This window comes from Triturus cristatus, chromosome 3_2, assembly GCF_964204655.1.
Source record: "Triturus cristatus chromosome 3_2, aTriCri1.1, whole genome shotgun sequence".
Taxonomy (NCBI): Eukaryota; Metazoa; Chordata; class Amphibia; order Caudata; family Salamandridae; genus Triturus; species Triturus cristatus.
Genome location: NC_140584.1, coordinates 732,521,113 through 732,534,793, shown reverse-complemented (window position 1 = coordinate 732,534,793; position 13,681 = coordinate 732,521,113). Strand labels below are relative to the sequence as shown.

The window sequence follows — 13,681 nt, the reverse complement described above, 5'->3', positions numbered from 1 at the left end:
CACCCTCCTTCTTGCCCATCATAGCTATTGTGCTGCCACTAACCCTCCCGCTTGCCATGCATGGGCTTCTGTGCTGCCATGGCCCCTCCCACCTTTCCTGTGTGTTCAGCTAGCTGCCCCTGACCCCCTCCCACCTTCCCTCTATGGTCTGTGTGTATGCCATCATAGTCTCACTGTTGCTCTTCATGGTGTGTCTTGTTTCTAGTGCCCATCCTGCCTGACCTCCATGGTAATCTTGCTGCTCCTGCCCTGCCCCCTTGCCCCCAGCCCTCTGTTTCCATGTGCAGACCCCTATTCCCTCCCTCCTGGCTTGTCTGTTCCATTGTAATGCCCCTGATCCGTCCCTCCTGCCCTTTACGGTCTGTTATGCTGCAGCTTTCTCTCCTGTCTGCCCATTATGGTCAGGTAGCTACTATTGCCTCTTTCCCCTCTGTTCTCCGTTGTCCATGTGCATAGTCCTGTCCCCTCCCTATTGCTTTCTATGGATTGTTGTGCTGCACTCCCATCCTGCATTCCCTGTGTGGTGTATTGTGCTGCTGCAAACCCTGATGCCTGCCCTGTATGGTCAGTTTGGTGCACCTCTACATGTCCCTCCTGTCCTCTGTTATCCGAGTCCATGTCCTACCTCAATTACTCCTGCCTACCATGATCCAATGTACCATACTTGCGAACATTTTGAACTTGGTAAGAGGGAGATTTTGAAAAAAACAAGTCTGCACTATATAAAACTGCAATTACACAGAAAATACGTGTTTTGCACACTTCTGTCATTGGGCTACATGTGGGCCACATCTGGGTGATATTTGGGCTACATTTGGGCTCTTTTGTCTCTGGTGGCCATTTTGGGAGACTTATTTGTTATGAAGTTTCCTAATTTCCTCCTTTACTACAGTCTCCTCAGTAGGAAATACTTTCAGTTTTTTACTTTGATTCCATCAAGAAGGCATACAGATGTGTCACACATTTGCCATAAATTCAGAATGTTAGCACTCTAGTTGCTTATTAGATCAATGTAGTAAAGCTACTGCTCACCAGGGAAGTCTGCTGCTGGTATTGAAAGTGCATGTTTCAGTCTGCATGTCAGAATGTTTTAATGAAATAGAAGAGGATTTGAGAAGTCACTCAAAATGTGCCCTAATTTTTCTTTCTGCAGCACTAATCATACTTTCTATGGCAAAATGAACCCCCTCATTTTGTTCCTTTTTAAATTAAATGTTTTAAGAGTTACCACTTTGTTCCAATCAAGATGGCTTCAGGTGTGCAATACGTTTGTCATAAGTAGGACTGTTAGCGCTCTAGTTGTTCTTTAGAACACTCCGGGAAGCTGCAGTAGAACACAAAGGAATCAACTGACAGTCTCTGCCCTTGTTGGATGTATATGTTTTACTGAGAATGTCAGACTTCATTCTCACATGACTGAGAAAGATGATGTGAATTTACCGAAAATATGCTCTCAGTTTAGCTTATAGATCACCTTCCAAACCTCTGTGGGAAAAGCATGAGAAAATAGTTTTCTCTCAAACATGATTCATGATATCACAGCAGAAGGCTTTTTCACATGGTAAAATCACCTTCGAACACACCACAATTCCTAAAATGAGTATGGTACCATCAACAAATGATTTATAATGTAACTAAAGTCTTAAAACCCTCTATTAACTGCAATGCTTTTTAATGAGGTGCTATCATGTATATTGGTCCCAAGATGGCTGCCAACACTTCTTGGATGAAGTACTGACAGCCAATCAGATCTCACGATGTGTGGTTAAGCTCTGCCCAGATATATCTATCTTTTTAACTCTAATTTTCTCAGGAACTTCTGAACGGATTTGCATTTAAGCAAAAGGCACGAGTCTGAACTGAGGACTACCTCTTTGCCAAATTTGGTGTAATTCCGTTCAGCAGTTCGGGCTGCAGCTGCGTCAACAGATCCTAGGGGAAAATGCCTGGAGAAAACGCGTTTTGGGACCCCCCTTTTTTCTCGGTCCCCGCTTGACGAATCACCGTGAAATTTTCAGGATAGGAGCGGACCGAAGCTGGCCAAAAGTTTGGAAAAGTTCGCGAAGATTCATCAATCGGCGCCAACGTTATTCCAAATAGAATGTTGCAGATTTCCTATGGAAAATAGGTCCTAACTATAACTACCTACTGGCGACTGCCAGTAGGTAATATATATATCTATATAATAATTTTTTTTTCTAAAATCAAAAGGTGTTGGCTATTGTCTGTTCTAAAGGGGAAAATAGAGGTTGCAAGTGCAAAACTGAAAAGAAAGAGAAGAGAAAAATGCATGACAGGAAGGGTGACAGCGACTTTAGGAGGATGTTAAGGAGTGTATAAAAACAACTACAAAGAAGAAAAGTACAGAAAGGCTCAGGGTAGCGGTGATAGCGAGTAGCACTTTCAGTTGAGGCAATATCAACATTTCTAGACCATATTTTAACACAGCCCTGAGGTAGACCAAAAAATCAATATGAAGAAAAGTGGCCATCGTTCATGCTGTCAAATTTGCTTACTTCAAGTTTGAAGTTGATTATTCTAGAAAAGAAGAATACTAGAAAGACTATGAGGGCCTTATTGTTATTTTTCAAGAACAAAGGCACTATTGGGTCCACTTATGGACAGGGAAATTCATGCAGAACACCTACTTACTAGTCTAATCAACAACGTGTGTAGAGTGGAAGTAGGTAGGCTGACTTAAAATGTATGAGCAGAACCTGCTAGGTCGGGTTAACCTGGAGATAGTAACAAAATTGTGTGTAGGAAAATCTCAGCGGTAACCCTACTTATTGAGGAAGTCTGGTAGTGGTGCATGACAATTCGACAGATTTGTGGGAAGGCGCAACTCCACACATGAACCCATGAATGGAAATAAGCAAAATAATGCAGGATGGGGCAGGAAGGGAAAAGCTGGGTTGCTTGGCACATTCCTAAGACTTGCATTGAGAAGAAGGCCAGAACTAGAAAACTGGGTGAACTAGCTTAACAGGGAGATGGTTGATGTGTAAACGTCTTTGTTCATGGGGAAGCACAGCAATACTAATCTTATTTTTATTTTTTTTTTTTTTTTTTTTTTGCACTATACGGATCGGGGGTTGTAATTAGACCCGGGCAGAGAAGTGCCCTTGTTCTGCAAGTACCTGGTTATGTGCTGTACTGTCCTCAACTTGTCTTGTTAGCTTGCCACTTGTCCCCTCTTGCAGGCAGCTTTGAGTTACACTGCGGAGATTACTCTCTTTCTAGGAATCCACTCTTGACCTCCATTGTGTGCGAATGGGAAGGCATGCTCAAGTGTGGGCCCAGAGTGAAATGGATGAATTTGGTTCTAGACCATCTCCTCTCCTGCAGGAAGTCCAATGCATCTAGAGGCAGTGATTGAATCACTGTGAATTTGAAATGGAAGTCTGGCAGGGTAAAAAGGACACAGTATCCCTTGGCTGTTCAGGGAGATCATTCAGAGTGGAGTGCTAGTTCCAAGGAAGCACAGGTTGAGGCCGTCTTCAAATGAATTGTCATTGAAGCATTTCTGTAAAGTGAAATAAGGCTGTTGCATTAGGTTGCCTCCTCGAGGCTTCACCAGATTACTATAACATGGCTGAAACATTGTTTTTAAGTGTATGGAGGGGTCTTCAGTAACATTAGTTCTATTTAGTACTTTTAACTTCAAATCCGTTTGAAGTTATGATTAAAAGGACTGTGGTGATCCCGTGTGTGTTACCTCTCTGAAATAATAAAAGAAACGCATTTGAAAGTAGTTATCAGTGCACATTTTTCCATCAGTTGCGCTCTCCACTGATGAGAACTTTTCTGGGCCATTTGTTACTCTTAAATGTGAGGAGTCTTCTTACAAAGCGAATTAGGGTGCCTCCATGGCTTAACAGCTGCAATGTGCCATTTTTCTGTTGGGCAAACAGAATCTTTTAGTGAGAACTATCCAATACAATGAAGGACCCTAGCTCTTCAAAAGTTGAGGCTAGATATGTACCAGTTGGATATCTTGCACAGCTTCGACAGTGAGGATTCTAGAATTAACATTATGGGTCTCTTTGAATGATGTGGCAGAACATAAAAATTGATATCACTTCCCATGGAAATTATTTTAGAACTTTGTTTCTTGTAAACACCACGTGATGGTGATTGCACTCATTTTAATATCTGTAACATATGACATCAGGTGTTGGCTTATACTGAATTCTACATTTCTTGCTTTTTATCTTTTGTAGGTGATGTACCAGGTGGAAGGATTTGTTGACAAAAACAATGACCTGCTGTACCGTGACCTCTCTCAGGCTATGTGGAAATCCAACAATTCTCTCATCAAAGCAATGTTCCCGGATGGAAATCCAGCCAAGATCAACCTTAAGAGACCACCCACCGCAGGATCACAGTTCAAGGCTTCTGTGTCAATTTTAATGAAAAACCTGCAGACAAAGAACCCCAATTACATAAGGTATGTACATGTTTCATAAGGTCTACCACTTCAGTATCCGCTCTGCAATTTAAATGTGTACTCTGGTAGAAATTCAAGTCTTCTTTTTAAATCCTAGTCCTGTAACCCCTTCTAAGGTTGAACTGTTTTCCTCATTATCCGCAGGAGGAACATTCTCTTCCTTTGATGAAAGAAAGTAATGTTAGGACCAAAACCAAACTGTAGATTTGTATTCATTTTAAACGCCCTATCACATCAGTACTTTGGGTCTGCCCACCCTTCCTCCTTTGTGGTTTCAACAACTGGCCTCAAAAGCTGCTAACCCTTTACTCCTAAATATCTAAACATCATTAACTCTAGTCTCCCTCCCTCTGACAGGAACATGTCTGTTTGGCAGATTATCCATGGTGTTATTGTATTTGTTGTCCTGCCTGAGGAGACACCACATATTTACAGCATTGAATGGAGGCATATGTTTGTTTTTAAATGTGACCTTTCTGAAAACCCCTAGTCTAGCTTTCCCTTCCTCTGTTTGGAGACTAAAACATGCTAGACACATCTTACATTATATAAATGCATCCGCAATTATCAGGCTTAGTCTTTGTGATTGTTGACTGGAGCTTTTCATGAAAATAAGTATCTTAATTTACACCATTGTATGAACAAAAACTTGAATTTGTCACCCCTCATCAATTGACCTATTCATGAACACATACAAGCGCAAGCGGACTGGTCTCCATCACAGACAGTCTATTGTATCAGTGAAATTCCTGAATGGTAGACCCGAATATACTAAATATACTACTTGACTATATGCACTTATCATACAAACAGGCAGTTTGTGAGCACATGACAGATATCCGTTGCACACAGTGATAACAAAAAGATAACTGCATAATTACTTGTGAAAACATTTTTGGATTTGTTTTAACCAAAACAGGAGGGTGCTACTATCAGAGATTAAGACTTGCATTCCACATCCTTGGCTTTAGTCTGTTTTTGCACAATATGTTTATATTTTGCTGTGTGACCCAGAGTATATTTGGAAATATTGGTCTAGCATTAATTTCAGTTTCAATTGATGGAAGGTGTTTCAATGTGTCTAGTGATATGTTCGGCCTCACATTCTGCATATCATTCCCTGTTCTTCTGACTGCTAATTTCTGACTTTGGGTTATATCATGAAAATTATTCATGGAGTGACTGATTTTGCGACTTGATACTAATCCAAGTGAACATGCAGAGATTAGCAGTGTCCTTTGGCTTTGTTGTTGCAGTTTCTTCTGATTCCATAGGCTTGCACCGATTCGATGTGGTGCAGAAATTGAGTGCACTTCTCTACTTCACAGTCTGGCATTTGATGATCCTAGCCATCGTTTTTCAGCAGGACCAATGATGATTTACACTTACCAGCCACAGGCACCATGTGCTATGGCAATTTCCTAAAATCATTTCCTGAAACCTTCTTATTCCCTGCCATTCTCACACCAAGCTTGCTAGATACTTCTGACTACGGAGGTTTATTCTGGCCTCGTAGCACACAGAAAAATGGATGCTAAGATGCTGATATGTCAAGAAAAAGAGACCAAGAGAATACCCCCACACGTTTAGCATTCTAAATAAGTAAATGATCAATGTAGTGGTATTTTTCTTTCTATTTGCCAGAATTAATGTTTCTGTGTAATGTAAAATAATTATTTAGCATGATTTGGTCTTGCCTGGTGTGATGTGGTATTGAGTTGGCTTTTCATGTTGTATGGTAGCATGGGTGAGGTGTGGCATGATGTAAATTTGTATGGTGTTAGATGGAGTGATGTGGTGGTATGGGTTAGTGTTCCCTAGACAAATGTGATGTGTTGTCATGATTTGTGTTTAATTTATTCAGTTTTGTGTGGTGTCTTGATTCAGTATGCTGTGTTGCTGTCTTTTGCGCTACAGTGTGATGTAGTGTGGCACTATGAGTAGTAGTACAATTGATGGTGCTTGGGGTGCGTATTATGTGGAATACTGCTATTTTACATGGCACAGAATCAGTTAAGCGTAGTGGTAATTGTTTGTGTTAAAATTTGTGGACACTAAGAGTTTTGTGGGGGGGTTAGGCATTGTTCTGGTGTTGTGTAGTAGTATATGTTTGCTAGTTTTATGATTTGGTGGGATACAGGTGGTAGTTAAGATGCAGCATGGTGAGTTGTATAGTCTGGTATGCTGTCGCGTTATGTGGCATATGATGTGGTATTGTTATTTGTACCACATCGATGTGTTGGGAAATGGTTTGTTGTCGTATGGTTTTGTCTGTTAGCGAAATTTGGTGTTTTTCTGTCAGTGTGAGTCTACCTATCTCTGAAACATCATTTACAATGTAGATGTTTCTCTGTCATACTTTCATCTTTGCATACTTTTCCACATGTCTCTTTTCTCATCCCCTGAGTTTGGGTCACTTGTGTCTGCATTAATGGGTCTTTATCCTACAGTCCTCTTTGGTGCCAGCTTCCATTTGTGTGAACCCTTTTGACTGCACCTAATATTCTGTGCTTGAGTCCTACTACGTGCGCTTCCGATCTCATGTGTCACTATTGCATGGTTATGGCCTATTTCATATCAATGTCTCCCTGGTTATTCGTTTGTTACCCTGTTAATCCACAATGCAGGCTTCCTGTCCATGGTTTGTCATCTTATGCTGCTGCTATCTATCGAGCCTGTGCACTTCTATTTCACAGTCTATTAACCCTTGCACGACCTATTAATGATCTGTATCTGTCCACACTTGTGCTAATCCTTTCTGCTGAAAATCCGGTCAATGCTAAAGATCCCGTTGATGTCAAAAGCTCAGTCGACAGCTGGATCTGATGAATTGGAGGCACTGAGACTGTAGCAACTCCAGAAGGAGCTTGATGTCAGGCAGAAGTATTTATTCTCCCGTCACCCAGCAGCTCTTGTTGAAACTACCTCTTGTTGAAACCGCAGGAACCATCAGAGACACTTCCTCTCAAGAGAAGACTTGGGATTTGAAGAAGAACCCTATTTAGAGACCCCTTCAGAGCCAGCACTTAAGAAATCCAGTTACAGAGGGCACAAGCTTTCTTCCATATGTTCCACCCCCACCACCATGCTCATGCACACCACCTCCTCTACCAGAGAAACCTGATGAGTCCCCATGCACCTTTCAGATTTAGCCAGTTCATATGAAGACTCTCAGAAAGGTGCTCCCATATATTCCATCAGCACTCCACCAGCCCACAGTCATTGCACTGGTTACCTCCCCGCTTGACTACTGTAATGCCTTGTATCTGAATACTAATACGGCCTCCTTCAACAGGCTTCAGGCCATACAAAATGCGGCTGCTAGGCTGGTCCTCAATATCCTGAAAAGGCATTCAGCAAATGAGGGGCTTTGCACCCTGCACTGGCTCCCTATTAGGAAGCAAATATTTTTCAAAACCTTGTGTATGGTTCACAAGGCCCTGCTTAATATAGGTTCGCAGCAGATGAAAACCATGTGTTCGAGGCATATGAGCTGCAGAATTCACACTCTGGGCATAGATCGCCATCTGGTGTTGGGCTCAGATGCTTGCACCTTGTTGTTGTCTTGGAAGAAGTCTTTTGTAGTCACTAGATAGGTGACTCCTCCCTTGGACGGTAATGCGCATGGGCATCGACTCCACACTCAGATTGGGTTCGGATGTAACTTCTGCGGTTCGGTACTGTGTTATCCAAACCTTTTCTATGTGCAAACCATCAAAAAGTAGACTGTATTGTTTTTCGTTTGCGTGCTCTTCGACGCGCTCCTCAAATACCTGATTCCAGTCGTCGACGCGGGCCGCTGGGCCCATCGACGCCATTCGGGCCTACGGCTAATGGAAATGACTCCATTAAAAAAATGGCCCCAGTGTGGAGCTAAATTCCCACACAGCGACCAACACAAGGTCTGCAACCTCTGTATCTCGCCCGAGCACGAGAAGAATAATTGCCAGGCCTGCTCCTCCTTTCGATCCAAAAAGACTATCCGTGATCGCAGGGCCCGAAGACACGTTATGGCGCAACGAGCAGCTCCGGTGCCGGAGGACATCTTTAACGAAGGCCCGATGTCCCGTAGGAGGATTCGGAGGATCTGGAACTCCGACTCCGACTCAGACGACCACATCACTCCTGGTCAACGAGTGAGTACAATTGCCCCTACCCCAATCCCACCTGAAAAAAAGAAGGCTCCGGTCAAGACTTCGCCTGCAGGCCCCAGTCGCGACCGAAAGAAAGCTTCAGAAACCCCGCCCCCGGGCCTGGCTCCGAAGACAAAGGAGAAGCCTTCCGGCAGCTCGGGACCGACCAAGCCGCATATCAGCGCCCCGCAGACACCATCGGCATCCTACTCCCACAGACCCCAGAAAGCCATCGACACCAAGCACCTTGGCGCCGAAGGAAAAAGCCTCGGATCCGAAACCAAAACATTCAGAACCCAAAAAGATTTCAGCCTAGACATCGAAGCCGAAGGATCCAAAAAACCCTTCGAAGGCTCCAGAGCAGAAATCTAAACCCCGCTCGGACCCAAAAAAATCGAAGCCGAAAGCGACTACTGAAGAGGAAGAACTTTGTCGACCGGATCCCATCAATCCAAAACAAAAAACTCTTCCAGTGGAACCCAAAACAGGACATGTGGTCAATGTTCCACACAAGAAGAGGAAATTGGACACCCCACACATCCCTAAGGTGCCTGTAAAGAAAAGAGACTGTGCCACTTCACCTTTACGACCCTCTTCTCCTGTTCTTCCTTCTAAGCCTTTCTCTCCTCCAAATTCTCCCATACCTCCACCATACTCACCACCACCACAGGATGATGATTTAGGGGGTAGGGGAGGGAACAATGACCCTTTCACTGACCCTGATGACAGACGTACCACAGGACGATTGGGTTGGTTATCATGACCCAGGAGATCCTCCAGACCTTCCTAATCCCGAGGCATACCCAACAAAACCATCTCTCCCGAGGCATACCCAACAAAACCATCTCCCCCAGATGACAATTTTGGTTTTAGTCAGCTTATTGACAGAGCTGCCCAGTACCATGGTGTTGAAATGCATTTGGACCCCACAGAGGAGGACTTTCTAATAGACACCTTTGCCCAAAAGACTGTACAAACGTTACAAATGTTAAAAGGCATCATTAAATACGCCCCAGACATATTCAAAGACCCTGTAAGAGCTAGAATTCTCAATCCCAGAATTGACAAAAAATATAAACCCGCTCCCAATGATGCCACCTATATCAAGGGTCAACTTCCTTTAGATTCTCTAGTGATGCTCCACCTCCGGACAAAGAGTCCAAATTATTAGATGCTTCGGGCAAACGAGTTGCTGCCCAATCAGATAATCACTGGAGGATAGCCAATGTGCAGGCATTACTTGCCAGGTATGATAGGGCTCATTACGACCAGCTGGAAACCCTATTGCAGCATTTGCCTGATCAATATAAGGCCAAGGCCAATGATTTGATTCAAGAGGGCAAATTAATAACTAATGCATCAATCAAGTGTGCCCTCGATGCAGCAGACACCGCATCTAGGTCCATTAACACTAGTGTGTTACTAAGGAGACATGCCTGGTTGCGCATTTCTGGCTTCAAACAGGAGGTACAAACAACTATCCTCAATCAGCCGTTCAATAAGGAACAACTTTTTGGCCTAGCTGTGGATACAGCTTTAGAAAAAAAGAAAAAGGACACGGAGACTGCTAAATCCATGGGAGCATTACAGTCTTCATCCACACGAGGTTCCTTTTGACGCTCCTTCTATAGAGGCGCATCCAAAAACATCAGTGCAGGCACTGCTTCTTCCTCCTGCAAAAACACCACACAAACATCCACCAACAAGGGATATTTTAGAGATGGGTACAGGGAAAATAACAACAAAGGAAGAGGCCGAGGTAACAACACTCTTGCCTCTCCCACTAATGAGCAGTGACTTCCCTCCACTCAGGTCGGAGGGAAACTCTAACAGTTCCTACCTGTTTGGAATTCCATCACTACAGACAAGTGGGTAAGACAGATTATCCAGTATGGTTACTGCCTGGAACGTACAGCAACTCCACCCAACATACCACCCAAGCAGCGTCCAATGTCCACGGAACATCTAACACTACTCAAACAGGAAGTTCTTTTGCTGCTTCAAAAGCATGCAATAGAACCAGTCCCCATACAACCTCAAGGGACAGGAGTTTACTCTCTATATTTCTTAATTCCCAAAAAAGGCGGTACCCTAAGGCCAATACTGGACCTCAGACCTCTCAATCTCTAAATACAGTCAGATCATTTTCACATGATCACTCTTCAACAGGTTCTTCCACTGCTTCAACAAGGTGACTTCCTTGCCACACTAGATCTCAAGGACGCTTACTTCCATATTACCATACACCCTGCTCACAGGAAATACCTTAGGTTCACAGTGGACGGCCAACACTATCAGTTCAAAGTCTTCCCATTTGGGGTGACCACAGCACCCAGGGTGTTCACAAAGTGCCTTGCAGTAGTAGCAGAACACTTGCGAAGACAACATATCCATGTATTTCCATAACTCGACGACTGGCTGATAAAAGCCAAGTCATACAACCAGTGTGTTCACCACACTTATCAAACCATTCAACTGCTACACAATTTGGGGTTCACAGTAAACTACACCAAGTCACAACTTCAGCCCTCCTACATACATCAGTATCTAGGAGCCACAATAGACACTTCCAAAGCTCTAGCATACCCCAATCCAGCAAGGATAGCCAATATGCAAACCCTCATTTCCAAGTTTCAGCCCCAACACACTCACCCAGCACGAGTGTTTATGCAGCTCATAGGAATGATGGCCTCTTGCATTGTCATTGTACCTCACACAAGACTTCAGATGCGCCCTTTACAGGAATGCTTAGCATGTCAGTGGAACCAGGCTCAAGGTCAACTTACAGATCTGGTATTTGTGGGCAGCCGCACATATCGCTCTCTGCAGTGGTGGAACACACAAAACCTTTCCAGAGGGGGGCCTTTCCTAGAGCCAGTTCCACAGATAGTGCTGACAGCAGACGCATCACTCACCGGCTGGGGACCCCGCTTCTCCTAAACCACACAATTCAAGGCAGGTGGACCACTCAACAAAAACTCTTCACATCAATTATCTAAAATTATTGGCAATATTTCTAGCGTTAGTCGTTCCAAACACATCTCCTCAACAAAGCTGTCCTAGTCCGCACAGACCATATGACAGCAAGTTATTACATACAGAAACAAGGAGGGACACATTCTTTGCCGCTGTCTCACCTAGCGCAAAGTATATGGAGATGGGCCATTCCACAAAATATATATCTTCTGGCAGGACATCTTCCAGGAGTTAATAATAAGATAGCGGATCTGTTAAGTCGCCAGACTCAACACATACACGAATAGGAACTTCATCCGCAAGTTCTTCAACCCATCTTCCAGATGTGGGGCCAACCAGACATAGATCTGTTCGCCACACATGCACACGCAAAATGCCCAACCTTTGCCGCCAGGTTCCCGCACCCGTTCTCCAAGGGCAATGCGATATGGATGAATTGGTCAGGCAGATTTGCGTACGCTTGTCCGCCACTCCCGCTCATTCCAATGGTAGTACGCAAGCTCAAACAGTCTCTCAAGATGATCCTAGTTGCTCCAACATGGGCACGGCAACCATGGTTCACAACACTACTCAAACTCTCTGTAGTTCCACACCAAAAATTACGTCTCACCCCAAAGCTGCTAACGCAGAACCATAGAGGGATAAGGCACCCAGATCCAGCGCAACTGAATCTAGCGATCTAGCTCCTGAAATCCTAGAGTTCGGTTACCTTAACCTCCCATGGGACTGTATGAACATTATTAAGGAAGCCACACGCCCCACTACTAGAGCTTGCTATGCAGCGAAATGGAAAAGATTCATCATTTACTGCAATAATAACTAACTTGACCCATTAGATGCTTCAATTCAGAACATTATCTGCTATTTGCTACATCTACAAAGATGCAATCTGGCATACTCATCAATAACATTACATCTGGCTGCCCTTGCCGCCTACCTACAAAACAGACAACATTTGTCATTGTTTAGGATACCCGCTATCAAAGCCTTTATGGAAGGCCTTAAAAAGGATCATTCCACCCAGATTGCCACCCTCTCCAGTGTGGAACCTAAACATTTTTCTCACAAGACTCATGTGCACAAATGCGAATTACAATTCCTTACATGGAAAGTGCTTTCCTTGTCACACTCACATCTTTCAGAAGAGTAAGGGAGATCTAGGCTTTAACCATACAAGAACCATTCTTACAAATACATCGTAACAAGGTGGTTCTTAGGACAAATCCAAAATTCCTTCCCAAAGTAATCACTGCTTTCCACCTTAATCAATCAGTAGAGTTACCAGTATTTTTTCAAAACCCTGATTCAGTAGCAGAAAGAGCTCTTCACACGCTCGACGTCAAAAGAGCTTTACTTTACTACATAGACAGGACTAAAGCCTTTAGGAATACAAAGCAACTGTTTGTAGCTTTCTCTCCACCTCATAAAGGCAATCCTATTTCCATGCCAGGTGGATAGTAAAATGTATTTAAATATGCTATCAGAAAACAAAACGTACCTTACCAATTCTCCCTAGAGCGCATTCAACACGCAAAGGTGGGGCTTCCATGGCATTCTTAGTGAACATTCCCCTGGAAGACATTTGTAAGGCAGCAACATGGTCTATGACACACACCTTCACCAAACACTATTGTGCACGCAAAGCAACAAGTTTCTGTAGGCTAAGCTGTTCTTAAGACACTTTTTCAAACCACTGCAACCGATACAGGTGACCACCGCTAGGGGAGACACTGCTGTAGAATCTATGCACAGTGTGAATTCTGCAGCTGATATGCCTCAAACGGAAAATGCTACTTACCAGTATGCATCTGTTCTTGGCATGTAGAGTTGCAGAGATTCACATGCCCACCCACCTCCCCGGAACCTGTATCTGTTCCAGTATTATCTTACTTAGATACATTCTCATAGACATTTTTCTGTTTTTGACAAGCTCCATCATTTCACTTCATGGCGAAAAACAATCTTAGTGCGCATGGGCATCGACTCCATCCTATCATCCAAGGGAGGAGTCCCCTATCTAGTGACTACAAAATACTTCTTCCAAGACAACAACAAGGTGCAAGCATACGAGCCCAACACCAGATGGCGATCTATGCACAGAGTGTGAATCTCTGCTGCTCTA

At 43.7% G+C, this 13,681-nt stretch overlaps 1 protein-coding gene across 4 annotated transcripts in view; it reads left to right on the top strand.

The window, feature by feature from the left end:
- MYO1B (myosin IB) overlaps window positions 1-13,681 on the top strand; it is a 715,692-nt gene that overhangs the window by 450,299 nt on the left and 251,712 nt on the right. For all 4 annotated transcript variants that reach the window (XM_085648784.1, XM_085648782.1, XM_085648783.1 and 1 more), the window contains exon 17: window positions 4,224-4,450. In XM_085648784.1, coding sequence (XP_085504910.1) covers window positions 4,224-4,450 — 227 coding nt within the window. The remainder of the gene's footprint in view (window positions 1-4,223; window positions 4,451-13,681) is intronic.